Source organism: Camelus ferus, chromosome 1 (genome assembly GCF_009834535.1).
Source record: "Camelus ferus isolate YT-003-E chromosome 1, BCGSAC_Cfer_1.0, whole genome shotgun sequence".
Lineage (NCBI taxonomy): Eukaryota > Metazoa > Chordata > Mammalia > Artiodactyla > Camelidae > Camelus > Camelus ferus.
Window position 1 is genome coordinate 71,379,162 of NC_045696.1, and position 21,703 is coordinate 71,400,864.

Genomic DNA, 21,703 nt, shown 5'->3' on the forward strand with positions numbered 1-21,703 from the left:
ATGCTGGATACTTTACAAACATACATATTGTTGTTAATCCTTTTATTAATCTTAAGAGCACTGTTAGTGGTATCCTCATTGTTCACATGGGGTAACTGAGGCTTAGAGGGGTTAAATAACTTGTCTGAGATCACACAGCTAAAAAGGAAGTATATGGGAAACAAACTCCTTAGTTCAAATAATATGCTTTTTAAAATACCCTTTCACTTTCTGCTACAGCAAACCACCACTAATTTACCTTTCTGGTAAACCACACTACCTTCCTTTATCCCAGGTATCTGGGTGCTGATTCACAGCCCAGATTGCAGCAAATTTCCCAAGGTAGGAGGCTGGCACTCAGGGAAGAAGTGGAGATCTTTTTGGCTACTTGGGTTATTAGTCTTTGTCATTGTAAAATGAAAAAATGTGCATGGTAACAGATTAAAATAGTGTTAAAGAATATATACAGTGAAAAATCTCTCTCAACTGTAGACTTTTATCCTCATACCCATAACCATTGCCTTTTTAGTTGCCGGTGTATTCTTCCAAAGCATCTATTTATATATGGGCATTTACATCTATATCTATTTATCTATGGTTTAAACACAAATGGTGGCATGTTATACACATTCCTCTACACCTTTTTTTTTATTTGATATTTTGAAGGATATTTCCTGTCAGTATAAGTAAGTCTGTTGTATGCTTCTTAAGAATACTTTATTGACGTGTGATATGTGTATGTCAGATGTACAACTAATTTTCACAAACTGAGCACATCCATATAACTAGCATTCAGATCAAGAAATGGAAATTACTAGCACCCCAGGCTCATTCTTTTTAATGGCATTGTAGAAGTCCATGCAAATGAATACTACAAGTAACAAGTCTTCTATTAATGGATATTTAGGTTGTCTTGAGTCTTGCTTCCGTAGGAGGATGGAAGATGGATAGTCTTTCTGGCTTTCCTGCTCATTCCAGGAAGCTGTGACACCAGTCCTTAACTTGTTTTTTGGATAATTCCCAGGAAGAGAAATTATAGCCACTGTGTGAGGCCAACAAAATGATCCATGTGCGTGTAGTCCTGGTTCCCAGGGAACCTGAGGTAGGGACCGCTTGAGCTCAGTTCTTTGGCTGCTGTGGATGTATGTGCTTGTCAGTGTCTGGACTGGCCAGATCTAGCTTCCTTCAGATAGAGGAGCTGTGGAGGGGTGAACTGACCCACCGCAGAAACATAGGCGATGCTGTACTTAGCTACTGGACTTCAATTGGGATAGTCTTTTTAGGAAAAGAGAAAAATAGTTTGTACCCCCCTTCTTGGCTAAGGAGGAAAATAGATTGAGGTCCCTGAACCCCAAGCAGTGTCCCCAGATCAGTGTATCTTTTTTGTTTGTTTGTTTCCTTAAAAACAAAAAAAAAAGTATAATTCATATATCCTAAAATTCATCATTTGAAAGTACAGTTGACCGTTAAACAACACAGCAGTTAGGGATGCTGACCTTCCACACACAGTTGAAATCTGCCTATAACTTTACGATTAGCACTCTGTACCCACAGTTCTGCATTTGTGAATTCAACCAACTTGTGCTCGTGTAGTACCATAGTATTTACTACAAAAAAATTCTGTGTATAAGTGGATCCATGCTGTTCAAGGGTCAACTGTATACAATTCAGTGGCTTTTTATTATATTCACAAGGTTGTGCACCTGTCATCATCGCCTAATCCCAGAACGTTTTCATTATCCCAAAAGAAACCCTGTAGCCATTCCCATTCCCCTACCCTCTCAGGCCTAGAGAACCACTTATCTGTTTTCTTTCTTTATGTATTTGCCTGTTGTGGACATTTCACAAAAATGGAATCACATAGTATGAGGCCTTTTGTGGCTGCTTCTTTCTCTTAGTGTATTGTTTTAAAGGATCACCTATCATGGAATGTGTCAATATGGATTTCTTTTTACAGCTAAGTAATATTTCATTATATAGTTATATAAGATTTTGTTTATTCATTCATCTGTTGATGGATTTTTTCCCCCACTTTTTGGCTTAATATTATGATAATGCCACTCTGGACTTTTATGCACATGTTTCTGTGTGGACATACGTTTTCATTTCTCTTGCTAATGTATCTAGGAGTATTAATTGTTGGGGCATATGGTAGTCTGTTTACCTTTTTTGAAGATTGTGGTAAGAAACATAAAATGTACCATCTTAATCATTTTTAAGTGTCCAGTTCAGTAAAGTGTATTCACATTGTTATGAAACATCTCCAGAACTCTTTTTGTCTTTTAAAACTGAAGCTCTATACCCATCATATGATTTCCCCTTTTCTCCTCCTGGCACCTCTGTTGACTATCATGCCACTTTTTGTTTCTATAAATCTGACTATTTTAGATACCTCATAAGTGGAATCATACAGTACTTGTCTTTTTTGACTGGCTTGTTTGACTTACCATAATGTCTTCAAGATTCATCCATGTTGTAACATGTGACAGGATTTTCTTCCTTTTTTAAGGCTGAATAATTTATTCTGTTATGTGTATATACTACATTTTGTTTATTCATCAATGGACATTCAGGTCGTTTCCACCTCTTGGCATTATGAATAGTTCTGCTAGGAATATGGGCATGCAAATAATCTCTTTGTGACTCTGCTTTCAGTTCTTTTGGATATATCCCCAGAAGTGGGATTGCTGAACTATATGGTAGTTTTATTTTTAATTTTTTTGAGGACGCTCCATACTGTTTTCCGTAGCGTTTACACTATTTTACAATCCTACTGACAGTGTACAAGGACTCTGATTTCTCTGCATTCTTGCCAACACTTGGTATTTACTGCTTAAGGGTTTTTTAAAATGGGTGTTATCCAAATGAGTATGAGGTGACATATTATGTGATTTTGATTTGCATTTCTCTGTGAAGTTATGTTGTGCATTTTTTCATATGTTGGTTGGCCATTTGATTATCATTTTTGGATAAATGTCTATTCAAGTTCTTTGCTCATTTTAATCAGGTTATTTGACTTTGTTGCTCATTTAATAAGGTTATTTGACTTTAAATATTTTGGATATTAACCTTTTTATCAGATACATGCTTTGAAAATATTTTCTCCTATTTTGTAGGTTGCCATTCACTCTGTTGATTGTGTCCTTTGCACAAAAGGTTTTAGGTTTGATGTCCCATTTGTCTTTGCCTTTTTGTCTGTGTTTTTGGTGTCACATCCAAGAAATCATTGCCAAGTCCAATTTTATGAGTGTTTCCCCTTGTTTTCTTCTAGGAGTGTTCTAGTTCTTGGTCTTAACCTTTAGGCCTCTAATCCATTTTTAGTTAATTTTTGTATATGGTGTCAGGTGAGAGTCCAAGTTCTTTCTTTTGAGTGTGGCTATCCAGTTTTCCCTATTTTTTTCTTTCTGAAGAATTGCCAAATTGTTTTCTAAAGTGGCTGTACCATTTTACATTACTTAGGTAATGTATGAGGATGCTGTTTGTTTATTGCCTGTCTTTTTTTCTAATGAATCAGCAACTACAATTATCTTTTTGTATCTTTTTTATTGTGGTAAACTATACATAACATAAAATCTATCATTTTAGCCATTAAGTGTATGATTCAGTGACATTAAATATATTTACAGTGTTCAGCTGTCATCATTATCTATTTCCAGAACTTTTTCATCATCCCAGACAGCAACTCTGTAGCCATTAAATAATAACTTCCCATTTCCCCCACCTCTTACTTAGCCTTTGGTAACCACCATTCTACTTTCTGTTTCTATAAATTTGCCTTTACTTCATGTAATTGGAATTATAAAATCTGGTTTTGTGTCTGGCTTCTGTTGTTTGGCATACTGTTTTCCAGGTTTAGCATGTATCAGAATATCATTTTTTTAAGGGTAAATAATATTGTGTGTATACATCACATTTTGTTCATTCATCTGTTGATGAGCATTTGGTTCGTTTCCACCTTTTGGCTATTGTGAATAATGCTGCTAAGAACATTCTTGTACAAGTCTGTTTGGAGTTCCTACTTTCAATTATTTGGAGTATATATATTTACAGTATATATGTAGAAATGGAATTGCTGAATCATATGCTAATTCTATGTTTAACTTTTTGAGAACTGCTGAGCTATTTTTCACAGTAGCGGCACCACTTTACATTCCCACTAGCAATGTACAGGAGTTCCAATTTATATCCTTGCCAATACTTGTTATTTTTCTTTTTGTTTTTTTTTTTTGAATAATAGCCATTTTAATGTGTGGCAAGTGGTATCTCACAGTTTTGACTGCGTTTCCTAATGACCGGTGATTCTAAGCATCTTTTCATGTGCGAGTGTCCATTTATTCTTTGGAGAAATGTCTTTTAAAATAGTTTGCCCATTTTTAAAATTGTCTTTTGGTAAGTTGTAAGAATTCTTTATTCTGAATATAGGCCCTTATTAGATACATGATTTGCAAATATTTTTTCCTATTTTATGAGTTGTCATCACTTTAAAGTGTTCTTTGAAGCGTGAACTTTTTAATGAAGTCCATTTTATCTACTTTTTATTTTATTGTGCTTTAGGTGCCATGATCACAAAAATTCACACCTGTGTTTTGGAGTTTTATAGTTTCAGCTTTTATATTTAGATCTTTGATTCATTTTGAATTAATGTTTATATACAGTTTAGGAAAGCATCCATATTCTTTTGTTTGTTTTTGTTTCGTCTAGTTGTTACAGCACCATTTGTTAAGACTTCTTTTCCCCATTGAATTGTCTTGGGACCACAATAAAAAATCAATTGACCAAGATGTTAAAACAAACAAACAAAACCCGATTAACCACGGATGTATGGATGTACTTCTTGACTCTCAATTCTATTCCATTGATTTGTATGTGTATCCTTATGACATACTGTCTTGATTACTGTAGCTTTGTGTTGTAAATTTTCAAACTGGGAATTGTGAGTCTTCCAACTTTGTAAATAGGGAGGATTACATTGATTATCATATGTTGAACCAATCTTGCATTCCTGAATGAATTCCACTTGGTCATGGTTTCTGATTCTTTTTTTATATGCTGCTGGATTTTATTTGCTATATTTTGTTGAGGATTTTCCATCTATGTTCATAATAGATATTGGTAATTTTCTTGTAATGTCCTTTGTCTGGTTTTGATATCAAGGTAATACTGGCTGCATAGAATGAGTTGAGAAATGTTCCTTTCTCCTCTGTTTTTTGGAAGAGTTTGAAAAGAATTGGTGTTAATTCTCTTTTATATTTGCTAGAATTCATCAGTTGTAGTAAGTTGAGCAGTGTTTCCCAGAATTCGTGTCCACCCAGAAACTGTTATTTGACATAGGGTCTTTGCATATGTACCCAGAAGTTGAGTATTATCTTAATTGAAATAGTGAGATCATACTTGATTAAGCTGGGCCCTAAATTCAATGATTTGTGTCCTTATAACAAGAGAAGAGGACAGAAAGACACATGCAGAAAAAGAAGGCCATTTGAAGAGATGGAGGCAGAGACAGAGTGATGTCACTACAAGCTAAGCAGTGCCAAGGGCCACCAGAAGCTGAGAAGAAAGAAGGAAGGAATCTTCCCTAGATTCTTCATAAGGAAGCATGGCCTAGCCAACAACCTGATTTCAAATTTCTAGCCTCCAGAACTGTAAGAGAATACATTTCTGTTTTAAGCCCCCACGTTTGTGGTAATTTATTACAGCAGCTCTCAGGAAGTAATGTATCAGTAAAGCCATCTGGTCTTGGGTTTTTCTTTACGGGAGTTTTTTGGATAATTAATTCAATACCTTTACTTCTTATAGGCCTATTTAGATCTTCTGTTTCTTCTTGAGTCGGTTTCAATAATGTGTATCTTTCTAGGAATTTATCGGTTTCATCTAAGTTATTCTCATTTGTTGGTATATATTTGTTCATAGTATTCTCTTATCCTTTTTTTTTTTCTGTAAGGTCAGTAGTAACATTCCACTTTCTTTCCTGATTTGAGTGATTTTGAGTCTTTTTTTCTTTGTCAGTCTAGCTGTAAGTTTGTCAGTTGATCATTTCAAAGAACCAACTTTTGGTTTCATTGATTTTTCTTTGTCTATTCTCTATGTCATTTATCCAAACTCTTTCTTATTTCCTTCCTTCTGCTTGCTTTGGACCTGCTTTGCTTCCTTTTTTTTCCTCCCTAGTTTTTTAAAGTGGAAGTTTAGGTTATTGATTTGAGATCTTTTTTAGTGTAGGCACTCACAGCATTGCTTTTGCTATACCCTGTAAGTTTTACTATTGTCTTAGCTTGGGCTGCCATAACAAAATACCATAGACTGGGTGGCTTAAACAACATAAATTAATTTTCTCACAATTCTAGGTGCTAAAAGTGCAAGAGCAAGGTGCCAGCGTGGTTGGTTTCTGGTGAGAGCTCTCGGCTAAGACTGCCATCTTCTTGCTGTGTCTTCATATGGCAAGGAAAGCAAGAGCAAGCTCTCTGGTATCTCGCTTACAAGGACATTAATCCCATCATGAGAGCCTTACCTCATGACCTATTCTAAATCTAATTACCTCCAAAGGGCCCATCCTCAGATAACATCCCATTAAGGGTTAGGGCTTCAGCATATAAATCAGTTCAGTCCATAGTAGGTATGCTGTTTTCTTTGTTTTCATTTGTTTCAAAATACTTTCTAATTTTCCTTGTGATTTCTTCTTTGACCCATTGGTTATTTAGAAGTATGTTAATTTCCACATACTTATGAATTTTTCAAATATATTATTGATTTATAATTTTATTCCATTGTGGTCTGAGAACATACTTTGTATAATTTCAGTGTTTTGACAATTTATTGAGACTTGGTTTGTGGCTGAACATATGGTCTGTCCAGGATAATGTTCCATGTGCACTTGAGAAGAATGTGTATTCTCTTTTTGTGTGTTCTATAGGTACCTGTTAGGTCTAGTTGGTTTACAGTGTTTTAAGTCTTCTGTTTCTTGTCTTATCATCTAATTATTCTATCCATTATCCCAAATGAAGTATTGAAGTCTCCAACTATTATTAAATCATTTATTTCTCATTTAAGTTCTGTAATTTTTGCTTCATATATTTTGGGGGATTTTGTTAAAAGCATGTGTTTGTAATTGTTATGTCTTCTTGGTGGATATCAAGATTTTTTTGGACCCATAATTTTATCATTATATAATGCCATTCTTTATCTCTGGTAACAGATACTGTCTTAAAGTCTATTTTGTCTTATTCTTGTGGCTTTCTAGGTCCCAGGAATATGTTGAAGGTATTGTTAGCCCCTGTGGACATCTCGTTCCTCAGCTTCTCCTTTTAAGGTTTTTGTTTAGTCTCTTGTTTGCCTCAAATACTATCCATCACCTCAGGTAGCTGCAAACTTAAACACTTGTCTGTAATTATTTCTGACAGAAGTCCTACTTCTGAGGGAGGGAACCACTTTCTTTGAGCATCTGTATGTTAGGTGCATCTACTATCTTACTCAAGCCTCACTACAATCTTTATGATGTATAGGAAGTATTTTCACTTTACAGAAGAGGAAACTGAAGTGAAGGGGATGAAATGCTATAGGCCACAAAGCTGCTAAGTGGCATACCTAGGATTCAGACCTGAGAAAGCCATTCCCTTTCTACCATGATTTTCAGTTACCGAGTTGTCACTGTGTGACCACATTTACTCATGCTTTCTCATTTAATCACTCAACTCTTCAAGGTAGACTGTGTTGCCCCCATTTTACAGAAGAGGAAACTGAGGTAAGGCCTCTTGCCCAAGTTACAGTGTCATAGGACAGATTCTGTCCTGCTGGGGTCTTTCACCTATACCTTTAGACGATGTACAGTGCTTCATCAGCAAGCCTAGGGTTGTCACACCTCCTCTCCTGCTCAGTTGCTTTTGGGGATCAACATATTCTCGTTCCCAGATAAGGGGCCCTTTGTCTGGTGTCTGAAGTTCTGGAGTGACCAAAGTCAAAAGAAATACTCTTGGCTACCCATGTCTGTCTAGTAGAAAGAGCACTAGATAAGGAATTATGACTTGGCCACTGAATCTGGCTTTCTGAAAACTTATACCTCTTAGAATCTCAGTTTTCTCATCTATAAGTGGCTTTCAGAATGGGATATGCAAGGAAGAAAATATCTGCATTTTACTTTTCTCATTTTTTTTGTTAGTGTGTTTTATAATGAATTCCAGTGGTTCATGTACATAATTTGGGTATGCATGTTCAGTTGTTTACTAATGGGATACCTAATCATAGACCACTGATCGGTGAAGTGAAGGGTTTGGCTGCAGCATGTTTATAATTTACCAGAAAGGCTTCTTGCATTTAGGTTGAAAACTTGGCAGTGTTAACTCTCTGGCTACTGTTAGTTAACCTGGATATCTTTGGTTATCTTCCCCCTTTTCAAGTCTTTTCCCTAGTTGTAATCTCCTCAGCCAGAGAGGCTCTCTTCTTTTTCTACAGTGCTGTGGTGCGTGCAGTTTCCAGAAGTATGTGCTGTATGTCACTGGTTTCAGAAAGTAGCCTGTGGAACTGGCAGAGTAGGCAGAGAAGTTGTTGCCATTTTTCAGCAGGCAGGATCAGGGACCCCATCTTGCTCTCCTTGCAGTGAACCACAGTTGGAGCAAACTGCAAAGCCCTGACTGATCTTTATGACCATGGAAGTCTGGGGACAAACTGTTCTCAAGTCTTCTTTACCCTGAGATACCAAACATGTACAGTGATCTAGACCTAAGTGTTCTCTGGGCTAGTAAAGATGTTGAACTCTCCCAAAAGAAACTAAAGAACCCCAGGTAACAGTAATCACTGCTCACTTCCTTTCGGATAAACCCCTGAGGACTGTTCCTCCAGTGGAAGAGGCCCTGCCCTTCCTCTGCCCACCTGCCCTGCCCAGGGTCCCAGGTTCCTCATTGGGAGGTACACACGGTACTCTTACTTGCCTTGCTTATGACTCCTTGCCCCCATTTTTTTCATAAATACTGTCCCTCACACAATCTTGGAAAGAGTTGTAGTTATTTTACTAGAGATGGTATAATAGCTGTCACAGTCACGGTCCTCACTAGTAGGGCATCTGATAAAATTGATAGGATCAATTCAGTTAGATGTAGTAAAACACCATTTAATGTGCTATTAAGAAAGGAAAAATACTACCAATTCCTGTGACACACCACCAATTGTAAGATGCAAATGATTTCAGATAATGGGGAAAAATATCTCAAGAATCTATGAAAAATAGTAGCTTCCCTTCCTAACTCACAAGTGGGAGAGCAGAAACTGGAGAGACTGGGAATCCACCAGATAACTGAGTGCCTCACAGAGTGAGCAAATATGGAAGCCAAAGGTAACTCGCAGAAGTAGCTGCTGGCAGGGACTATTCAGTGAGTATCTGCTAAAATAAACCCTATTTATATTGCTGGGATCATTCCTTAATATCATTGAAGAAGTTGAAAGGGCTAGTTGCCTATTGACTAAAGAGACTAGAGGAACGAATAAATGTTTAAATTTCTTTAACTAATTCAAGTAGTTGAGTGCCTACTATGTGTAAGGAGTTGTGGTACATAAATGTAGTTTTTAAGAATAAATTAATTTCTTCTCTAAAATGTGACTAAATAGTAAATTCTGCCATTAAATAAACTCAATTTAGTGGTAGTTCTAGCAACATTAGTTCTTGCAGAAAAATGAAATAGTCACCAGACCTCCCACATGTAGACATATTTTCAAAAGCAGTTGCAAAATTCTTCCAGATTATTCCTGAATTCTTGTCTGATGAGTATTTTTCTCAGACATGTGGATCTTCATCTTCACAGATGATCCATCAATATTTCCATAAGCTGTCCAGAAGCTTAAGAAGCATACCATTCCCTGCGGAAAAAGAAGCAGTTATTTTGCTTTTCTACTCTTGGCCAAAGAAAGAATTCTGTGCATTACTTCTGTCTTTGGCTTGGCTATTTTCAAATAATTATAGATCTGATTATTGTTTATTGTGAAGAGTAAACTGTTCTAAAGAAATAAAATATCAATCTGAGTGAAGGAAGTTAGCCCCTTAGAGCACCTGTAGTTTTCCAGAAATTTTGACTTTGCCAGCCCATGACAGTTTTGATACTCGAACATTGATTTCACTTAATTTTCTTAGCTTACTCCTCTCCCAACCCAAGTATATAATACTCTTAAATAATTGTGGTAGAAAATCTTCCTCAGGTGGACTTTTGATCAGATTTTTCTTTGCTTTTATTTTTAGCTTCCTTAAATTACAAATATTTATTTTGTAGGTATCATAGCTGCAAATGTTTTTGTATTCTGTTTGTGGAGAGTCCCTTCTCTACAGCGGACAATGATCAGATATTTCACATCCAGCCCAGCCTCAAGTAAGTCTAACTTGTGTAATTTTATTTTGAAGTAGAGGTAATATGAAAGAAAGAAACTTTATGTTAATTGGAGTACTATTTAAAAAGATGAGTTACTTGTCAGTAATTATAAGCAAAATCTAGAGGATAGGCTGTAAGCTCTTGGAGGACAGGAACCTCATTTCTCTTACTGTTATATCCAGGTTTCTAAAAATCTGCCTTACACATAGTAGATATTGAGGTATTTTTTAATGACTTAAGATCCGTACTCACTCCAAGTTTACTCTTTGAGGAGACTATTACATACAATTTACTAATTCTTTTTTCTAGCCAACTTTTTCCATAAGAACAAGTTGCTTTCATTGAATTGAGGATTATTATTGATTGCTTAAAGTAGAACAGAGATTTAAGGGCTTTTCGCCATTTTGAAAAATGCTGTCTTAAACCATCTTACCTAAGCTTTTAACTGGCTCTGGTTTGTTTCTCATATTTGATTTCATAATAATAATGAAAAAAACTCTAAAGTGGCTAATTTTTACTGGCTATGTGTTCTACAGTTATCAGACTTTTTCTTTTTCTCGTAGAGGCCCTTTGTTCGCCAATGTTGCTGTCAACATTCAGTCATTTCTCCTTGTTTCACATGGCAGCAAATATGTATGTTTTGTGGAGCTTCTCTTCCAGCATAGTGAACATTCTGGGTCAAGAGCAGTTCATGGCAGTGTACTTATCTGCAGGTAATAAGCTTTCATCTCAAGTCCTTTCAGAGTATAAGTGCTCTCACCTGTCTGGAGAAGGGAGAGAGGGAATGATTATAGCCATATTCTACATACAGTAAGTTCTCAGCACATATTTGTTTCTCAAATTGTGTATAGAGAAGGATACCACAAAGTGGTGTAGAATTTAAGCACGTCATTTTTATCTCACTAGACCTTGGTTTTTCTTTAGCTCAGACCCACCATTTTATAGACTAGTGGTTTCCAGACTTCCCAGCTGCCTCAGTCATTTGGATCTTTGTTAAATAAACTTAAGCTCATTTCCCCCATATGTTTAGTTTCCAGAAAGCTTTAGATTAGACCTATCCAGTAAGATTGTCAAGAATGAGTTTATTCTCTTTGTTGCAAGCCTGTATGTTAGCATGGAACCACTCTAGTCATGTTTCCGGAGATAGCATCATTTCCTTATTTCAACTAGGAAGTGATAGTGCAGGATTCCAGGTTCCTGCTTAATCGGCAATTGGTTGATTAAATTTTACTTATCTCTCTGTTTGCAAAATGTCATTATCTCTCTGTTTGCAAAATGTCCTTAATTAAAATCATAAAGCATAAAAATTCATTCCTAAAATCCCTTCATTTAAAAACAGTATATCTGGCAGTTGTGCTGTAGTGAAAAGGCACCGAGCTTGGAGATAGAAGACCTAGATTCAGATCCTATTTCTGCTACCAGCTGTGTGATGTTGCAGGAAAGAGTATACCTCTCTAAGGATGAGACTTAAACTCTCATGACATGGAGTTTTAGAAGGGACTAAATAGAAGCATCTACCAAAAGGCCCGGAGTGGGTACTTAATCAGTGTTAATTAAATAATCATATGCATCTAGTCCCTGAAAACAGAAGCTGAGCAATATTTTTGGACTATTAGTGTGTTCTTTCTCCAAGCATTGGTTGTATTGTTGTAGGTACAGAGAGTCTGTTTCAAGTACCATTAATTCCTGCTCTGTAGGAAGTTGTTTTTTTAAAATGAGCCATACTGAGCTCAGATGACATTGGTGCCAAAGGGACCTGTAAAAGATCACCTGGTCTAGATCTGCAACAGATTCATCTGGCAAGCTGGGTAAAATACAGACTCCCTGGTCCCATCCCAGAGATTCTGATTTACTGTCTAGAGGGCAGCCCACAGATTTCCCAGACAGTTGGTGAGTTTGGGAACTAGTCAGTCTTCACACAGTGTAAATGAGAAAAATGATCACTGAGAGATAAAGTGAATGACTCTGTGTCACTTGGTAAGTGTGCAGCAGGGTCAGACTTCTCTTTCCCTATAAAATACCTGAAGTGATAGGCAGGATAAGTGTTTATGCCTGCACCTTACAGTGACCCAGGTAGACACCCAGCTTTATTAGTCTCTGTTGGGTGGAGGTCAGAAATGGAAGCCATTTTTCTACCTCACTACAATTACTGAAATGTGTTTTATTTCTCAGGTGTTATTTCCAATTTTGTCAGTTATGTGTGTAAAGTTGCCACAGGAAGATATGGACCATCACTTGGTGCAGTAAGTATTTCTAATTTAAATTGTTAACTTCATTTTGAAATAATTTTAGATTTAACAAATAGCTGCAAAATTAGTACAAAGAGTTTCTATATACCCTTCACCCTACTGTTGACTACAGAACCACACTAGTACAGTTATCAAAGCCAGGTAATTAACATTGAAACAACGCTAGTAACTAATCTATATCTACTTTAGAATTTATACATTTGTAAAGCCTTGCAGTTTTAGGTTATATCTTTTAACTGTTGGTCATTTATACATACTTAACTGGCACAGAGTACATATCATGAGGAGTAGTCAGAATAGTGTGTCCTCCAGTCCTTATAAACCAGCCTAATCTAGCATGGGAAAGTTCTAAGTAATTGCAGATTTGGATCTGGTTCTGTATCCTCCTCTTGAGTCAGTACTTGAGTGCTATTCAGATTAGACTACTAGGCACTGTATTAGAGACTAGGGATATATCTAGTGAGCAAGATGATCAAAATCCTGCCCTCAGTTATGTTGTGGATGAGCTATGTTGTGGATGATTTTTTAAAAAATTACAAATGCATCTTCTTTTAAGTTTAATGGCGAATTTCGAGGCACATGGACATCTTTATATATATTTCTTTATAGACTACACAGTTTTTGCACATTTAAATACCATTGCACTTAAATGTATTCAAATAGGGAATCTCATTTAAATAAACTCTAAAAAGCTTCAGTTTTGGAAAAAAATCCTTATGTAAAATAATCATTCCATAATTTGTGTGTTCCTCAGATTTGAGTATAATTTTCCTAATGAGATCTGTATCTTGTACTGTGACCTTTATGCTTTCTTAACTTAAGCCCCCTTTTTTCTTTCTTTGTGGAATGTTTGCTTTCTGTATAAAATTTGGTGCCAGTATGATTTATATCTTTCAAGTCCAATGCACTACCTCATTCATCAACTAAGTGCCTGTTTTATGAAGGCAGAGTAGACCACTAGGATGAATCAGAAGTGAACTCTGACTTCACATTTAGTTTAGTTGAGGAGAAAACATTATACACGTATCTAATACATACTGAAAGGGCTGAGTAGTCTCTAGAGGACATTGGGGGAGACCTTTCTCATTAGTTCAGAGGATCTGGGAAGGCATTTTGATGTGCCGTCAGACAACTGTTATTCCCATTTTACAAATAAGAAACTGAAGTCCAAAAAAAAAAAGAAAAACTGAAGTCCATGCTGAATAGAGTATGGCTGGCAGCATGGTATTTGGAATTAGACTGGATTTGAATCCCAGCTCTGCCACTTACTCGTGACTTCTAAGATGTATTACTTAACCTCTCACAAAATGGGGATAACACACCTATTTCTGATTTATAACGGAAGTATGTTTTGAGTGTTTAGCATAGTAAGGAGCATGTAGTAAGAAATGTGGAAGTGGTACTTTCTATTCTGTCATCAAAATCCTGTAGAACCATGGCAGGATAAAATTATTATCCCCAAATACTTTCTTTCATTTTTGGTTAAAATGAAAGAAAACCAGATCGTCAGGTATATGGTATTTTTAGTGAGAAATCGGGGGGGAAATACTATTAATAAAATCATGATAGAAAATATTAAGTTTTGATCTAATTGCCTTTGTAATCCTCTGATAAAAGAGACAATATTTATCAATTAACATCGGCACAAAGAAGCTAGAATACTGACTAGATTTTGGTAGAGGTTTTGTTAATTAGAGCTATGCATATTCTGAATCTCATTTTATTTTTATCTTTTATTTTTAGGGGAGGGTAATTAGGTTTATTTATTTTTAATGGAGGCCCTGGGGATTGAACCCAGGACCTTGTGTATGCTAAGCAGGCACTCTAACACTTGAGCTATATCTCCCCCTTTGAATCTCATTTAAAAATTGAATTTCTTACTAGTTATTGGCAGGAAGCTTTTCTAATTTTATGCTTTTCAAAAGTTAATTTTCTGTGAAATGTAACCTATAATCTTGAGTTGGCAAAGATCAGTCAGATGTTTACTGTAGGAAACAGCATTTGTTAAAAATGTTAGAGAATTTTTTTTCACCTGAAGTTGTAAATAGTTTATTATAGGCTGAATTTGCTCACCATTATGATAACCTACTCGCTGTAACTTCACTGATATCTATCACTGACCTAACCTGTACATAAACTGAGTTCTCTTGCTAGGTTAGAAAGGTATCTTCAGTCTCTTCCTTACAAGGTTGCAAGTGAAATAAAATGGTCGGTCACTGTTGCAGATTCATCTGAAATTTCATTTTGATTTATCTGTAGTGTTCTGGAGTATATATCTCTCTATATAACTTTTGAGTGGATGCTCTGGGTCCTGCTATATATACATCACTTACCACAGTCTACTGCTGGGTGTCATGTTACCAGTCTGAAGTGTCCCAGTACTTTCCCCAAATTATAATGTAATTATAATTATCTTAAATATTTCCTCTATATACATTTAGAATATCACAGTTAAAATTTTTGCTTCAAGTATTAAATGTAATTTAGAAAATTCCAAGAGAGAAGGAGAATCTATTGTGTTAACACATAATTTTAATTTTTTCCTTTGTTCTTCCTGATGTTCCAAGATTTCCTCTATCATTTTCTTTGTGTTTAGAGAACTTAGCCTTAGCCATTCCTTTAGCTACCAGCTACTTAGTTCAGCTAGTGACTAATGCTTTTATGTTTTTCTTTGTTCTGAGAATGTTTTGATTTCCCTTTCATTTTTTTTCTTCCCTTCATTTCTGAAGGATGTTTTCATTGGATATAAGATTCCAGGCTGGCAGTTCTTTAAACAATTGAAAAATATTGTGCCTCTTTTTTTTGGCCTCTATAGTCTGAGGAGAAATCCTTTGTTGTTCAAATAGCTTTTCCCCTATAGGTAAGATGTCATTTCTCTTATTACTTTCTAGATATTTTCCTTTGTCTTCAGTTTCAGAAATTTGACTTGATGTCTTGTCAAGGATATCTCTGTGTTTATCTTGTTTGGGGTTCACTCAGTTTCTTGAATCTGTTTTATGTGTTTTGGGAAATGTTCAGCCATTATTTCTTCAGATACTTTTTCAGCCTCACCTTTTTTCTTTCCTCCTGGGACTCTGATGACATGATGTTAGATTATATGTTATTACCTCATGGGTCCTTGAAACTCTGTTAGTTTTGTTTTTAAGTTTGTTTTTTCTCTGTTGTCCAGGTTGGGTGATTGCTATTCTGTCTCAAGTTAACTGATTATTTTCTTTCCTCTCCATTCTACTTGAGCCATTCAGTATTTTTATTTAGGTTATTTTTCATTCTAAAGTTTACATTGTTCTTGATGTCTTCTGTTTCTCTGAGCCTTTATGTATCTGTGCTATTATTTTTCATTTGTTTCAAGCATATTTGTAAGTGCTCATTGAAGCACTTTTATGATGGCTGCTTTAAAATGCTTGTTAGATAATTCTAACGTCACTGTCATCTTGATGTTGGTGTCTGTTAATTGTCTTTTCTCATTTAAGTTGAGATTTCTCTGGTTCTTAGTATGAAAAGTGATTTTTAAATGAACCTGGACATTTTAGATATTACATTATGAGACTTTGGTCTTAATTAAAGCAACCATTTAGCAGGCTACCTCTGACAGTGCTCTGACCGTTACTGCCAGGTGAGGGTGGAAGTCCCAGGTTCCCCACTCAGCCTCCTTTGATACTGGGGGATAAGGGCTCTTATTGCTGCAGGACAGGGAGTTCGGCTCCCCAGCTGACCTCTGCTAATACCTGCTAATCTCCTGGCTACGAGGAGCAATGTTGTCTTATTATTGCTGCTCACGTGACCTCTGACACCTGGCAGGGATATTGGGATGCCCAATTGCAGTCTTCAAGGGTGGAAGTCCAGGCTCTCCGTTTAGCCTTTGCTGAGGATTGGGGATTGGGCCACAGTGGTTTTCTGAGGTTTATGGCTGGAGTAGTGGTCATTCTTTAAAGGTTTTCTATCTTGCTAGGCTGTGCTTTCTTGGTCCTTTGGCTTGAGAGAGCATTTTTGGGCACAGGCCTGTTTTATCTGAGTTCATTGGTGTTTTGGGGTTGTGAGCTTGGCCAGAGCCCAATCTGAGCAGTATGAGGCCAAAAGAAAACTCAGGGAACTCACCACTATGTCATTCCTTGTATCCGAACATTCCTAGCTGGTCTGCTTTCTTCTCTCAGACTTTCAGAGTCATCTTATGTTTGTTTTACATATAATGCCCAGGTTTTTTAAGCTATGTATAGCTTGTAGAAGGAGAAGCCCCTTAGAGCAAATTGATTTAAAATTCATAGTGTAAAAAAAAAAATCACACATACAAACCATTAATAGGATAGATAAATGAAGATTATATAGGTACAGAAAATTATCTATGAAAATTGTTTACTTATGAAATAAAGAAAGTAAAAATATTATGTGCATATTGATTACAAGTATATAACCAGTATACATAAACAAATTATTGGTAGAGAATAAAAGATCTTTACCTCTAACCAAGGAAGCAGAGCTTTAGGATCTACATGCGTTGAGGTTCATGACTCCCTGAAATTATATCGAAAATATATATAGGAGGAGGTATAGCTCAGTGGCAGAGCGCATGCTTAGCATGCATGAGGTCCTAGGTTCAATCCCCAGTACCTCCATTAACAACAACAAAATATACATATGTATGTGAATGAAATTTTTTTTGAGAAGAAATGGTCCATTTTTGTTATATTCTTAAAAGCATCTGACTAGAAAAGGTGAAAATTAAGAATCTCTGCATGGGGTAGGCCAAACATTTGTCAAGAAAGCAAATTGCAGTTTATTCAGACACATAATATGTTTAAATTTATGTAGAAAAAGGTCACTTTGAGAAAATTTTAGAAGGATAATGGAACTTCATAACAACTTTAAACTTTAACTTTTAAATTTTTTAACCTTCAAATAATATATAATAAGTACAATAAGTTATAGTCACAATGAAACTGAATTTACATAGAAATGCACAGCTAATGAGAATTTTCTTTAATATTAAATTTCTTTAATGAGTACTTTATATGGAGATAATCATCTGTTTGGTGTACCATATGATCTGGCCATTCCATTGCTAGGTGTTTACCTGACAGATATGAAAGAACACATCTAAACAAAGAGTTGTACACAAATGTTCACAGCATCTTTTTTGTAGCAACCAAAACTAGGAAAAACTCAAATGTCCATTAGGTGAATGGATAAATGTATTATGGTATATCCATACAATGGAGTATTTTTCACCCATATAAGGGAATAAATTGCTGAAACACACAACTACAAACTACATGGGTGAACTTCAGAATAACTATACAGAGTTATTCCTGTAAAGGAAGCCAGAACAACAAAAAAGTATATGCTATATGATTCCATCAGTGTAAAACTCTAGAAAATAGGTTCATTTTTACATATATTGACAGAAAGTAGAGACGTTGCCTAGGAATAGGGGACGAGCAGGAGGTATGCGCTACAGAGGAGCACCAGGAAAATTTTGGGGATGATGAATATGTTCACTATCTTGAGTTTGGCGATGGTTTCATGGGTATCTACATGTCAAAACCTAATTATAAACCTTAAATATGTGCAGCTTTTTGTATGTCAGTTATACCTCAGTAAACTGGAGTTGCTTTTTAAAAATTTTTTAAAGACTTAAGAGTCCTTTGCTACAACTTTTCTGTAAGATTTAAATTATTTCAAAATAGGATGCTAAACAACACATGAGAAAAATGATTTCTAAAAGGGGCTCCTATAATGGACTAATCGATTACTGTTATAGTTGAAAGGTCCTTACTTTTTCATATTAAGAGACTTTCTGGAAAACAGCATCTGCCTCTTAATCACTAACTGTTTAGCATCTTCTATGTGAAGAGTTGCTTCAGAATAAAGGATTATCTTATGTTTTTAGGGATTACTAATACTTTAAAGTATTGTGAGTCCCAGGGATCCCAGATGTCCCCTGCCCTTAGTATATAGTTGCCAGTCAGCCTAAACAGGGAAACCAGCTCAGGTTGCATCCTTAGGAATGTGCTGGGGTAGCTACAAGATGGAAGGACAGCATGAATATCCCTCCGAAGGAGAACCTAAGATGTGAGTTCAGGTCAGTGGACAAAGACAACCCAGTGCTTAGTCTACAGAAGTGAAAGAACAAGGAAACACAGTCAACTACATATTAAAGGGGATGGGCTGGGTGTTGGTGATACCTGTCAATTCTACAGTGGGATTAGGAGTCAGAATTCTTTATTTTCTATTTAAGATCAACTGTCTGCTATTGTATATTGACCAAACTGGCTTCTGTGCAAGTCTGTAACAGTAACACAGGGGGTTCTTCACAAATCCCGACTTCCCTTTACAGGACAATGGCTGCCTGTGTGAAGACACGCACATGCGCATACACAGCCTCCATAATTGTTCACCCTTTCGCTGGTTCCCCACTCCATGTCCTAAATAGATAACAGCAACTCTCAAGGATATCAGAACCACCTCAGAAGATGGGATTCCCCCACAAAACTTGCCAGGTCGTGGTTGTGCTAGGATGCAGTATGTTAACTGCCCAAATTTATGTTTATTCTGAAAGATTTGTTTTGGCTAGAACTTCAACATCTGCCCCCAGAATCTTTCAGCATATGCTATATTAAGCAGAGTAGATGTCAGTGTTAAGGAGAATTCGAAAGGTAGAGAGTAACCCAACACCTTTCAGGCTTTATAGTATATATGTGCAACTTTTCTATCTTCAATTTTAAAATAAAACCTAAAGTCAACTCAGCAAAACCCAGAAGAAATCAAGTTAAAGCCCTATTTTCTGAGAGAAAAAATAGCCTATAAAATTACCCTTTTCCCCAAGATGAAACAAATATAATTTGGTTAGTTGGTGTGAAAGGAGAGCACTAAAATCCTGTCAGGACCCTCTAAATTACTTCTCCGTAGATGATTATATTCTCCATCTAAAGTGCTTGTTACAGAAATTTAAATATTAGAGAAAATTCTCATTAGTGCATTTCTACGTAAAGCCAATTTCTTTGTAACTATAACTTATTGTACTTAGGTTACTTTAAAGGTGGGAAGCAGTTCCATTATCCTAAAATTTTCTCTAAGTGACTTTCATCTGCACAAATTTAAGCGTATTTATGTGTCTGAATAAGTTGCAACTTGCTTTTTTGACAAATGTTTGGCTTACCCCATGTAGAGATTTTTATTTTCATCTTTTACAGTTGGAGGCTTTTAAGACTATAATAAAAATGGACCCTTAAAAAAAAAAAGCAGTGGAAATGTTCCAACTTTTAGGAGACCTAAGAGACATGACAACTAAATGCCGTACGTGGAGAAGATAGCTGTCAGGACATTAGTGGAACAATTGACAAAACTAGAGTATGTTCTCTATTATAGATGAAAGTGTTACATGAATATACAATTTCTTGAAATTGAGAACTCTATTGTAGGGTATATAAGAAAATTCGTGTTCTTAGGAAATAAATACATTGAAATTTTAGGGGTAAAAATATATTTATATTTATATTGATATATAAATATATATATTTATATTGATATATTTGTGAAACCTACTCCCAAATGATTCAGAAAAGGTTTGGATGTTTAAAGAAAATAAGTGAAATGTGACAAAATGTTTAAAAATTGATGAATCTGGGTCAGGAGTTTTTTTCTGAAGCGAGACTTGAATGTAAAACCCAAAATAAAAACTTCTAAAAGAAAACATAGGAAAAAACTCTTTGTGACCTTGTGATAGGCAAAGATTTCATAGTTGAGAGAGCACAATGCATGATCCTTAAGAAAACAAACTAATAAATCAGACTTCATGTAAAATAAAAACTTACTCTTTTCAAAAGACACTGTTAAGGGAAAAGATACAGGTAAAAAGAAAATAATTGGCTTATCAGAAATCTGATAAAGGACTTGTATCCAGACTGTATAAAGAAAAATTAAAGAATGGGCAAAAGGTTTGAACAGACACTTTGAAGAAGATACATAGATAGCAGATATGCGCATGAAAAGATGATCAGCATTATTAGTCATAGGAAAATGAAAATAAAAGCCACACTGAGATATCACTGTATACCTATTGCAAATTACAAAGACTGACCATACCAAGTGTTGATGAGGATGTGGAGAAACTGGAAGTCTCACACACTGCTGGTAGGGAAATAAAATACTGTAACCACTTTGGAAAACAGTTCGGCAGTTGCTGTACTTCCCTGTCAGTTGATCATGTTTTGTTGTTTTTACTTATTTATGTCTCTTCTGCCACTCTGTAAGCTCCATTAAAGCAGATTGGTTTTGTTCCCCTCTGTATCCCCCATCTAGCATAGTGCCTGGTAGGACTGAAGTATTTGAATGAATGACTGTTGTGAGGTTTAATGTGAACTAGGAATTATCCAATTTCTCAAGTATTCTGCCCTTTAGAGGAGTTGGGAACATGTTTAACATTAAAGTTTAGTGAAATTATCACAATTTATCCAGGAGATATTTCATAGTCATTGTCAATTTAAATTATGATTATGAAGCAACCTGGAAAAATACATGATTGGAGAAAAATGACAAGTTATAATTTCAATTATAACAAGAAATGGTTGATTTACTGGTCACAAGTTTGTGAGGTTTCAGTTTTTATTCTTGAATACGAGGTTGTTGGGGGAAGTGCTTCTCAAGCAGGTGGATGCATGTATGTCCCAGGGAGGATGGTATGAGGAGTGGGTCATGCAGAGCCATGGGGTAAATTTGGCATGCTTTCCTGGAGCAGGACATTTGTCAAGGTTTTGAGGAAAATGTTTAGTTTTATTATGAAGTAGGATGCAAATTTCACATGATTTATGATAAAGCATTAAGCTTGGAAGAAATTCCATGCATATTGGTTTCTTTGGGCAAATTCATGTTCACTTTCTGGAGGAGCTTTGAGGTTTGAGAAGTTCTTTTTTAGTCATTAAGCGAAATATGCACATGACACGCATAACTGCCCTAAAGTTCATCATGCACTGACATGCTGGTTGGTACATCTTACTGCTTGTAGTTTGGTGCTTCCCAGGTGTCATGGACGTGGAACCCCTTTGCCTGATATTTTGTTCATTAGTAACTGAAAGTTTTTAAGCTTTGTGCTCACCTAGAAATTTGTGACTTACAAACTTTCTGGGAAAAGTATTGCTA

General features: G+C 35.9%; 1 protein-coding gene across 2 annotated transcripts in view; it reads left to right on the plus strand.

Moving 5' to 3' along the window:
- Window positions 1–21,703, plus strand: part of PARL (presenilin associated rhomboid like) — a 41,919-nt gene that overhangs the window by 15,996 nt on the left and 4,220 nt on the right. For both annotated transcript variants that reach the window (XM_032483414.1, XM_032483403.1), the window contains 3 exons: window positions 10,227–10,322; window positions 10,886–11,035; window positions 12,495–12,565. In XM_032483414.1, the coding sequence (XP_032339305.1) occupies window positions 10,227–10,322; window positions 10,886–11,035; window positions 12,495–12,565 (317 nt within the window). The remainder of the gene's footprint in view (window positions 1–10,226; window positions 10,323–10,885; window positions 11,036–12,494; window positions 12,566–21,703) is intronic.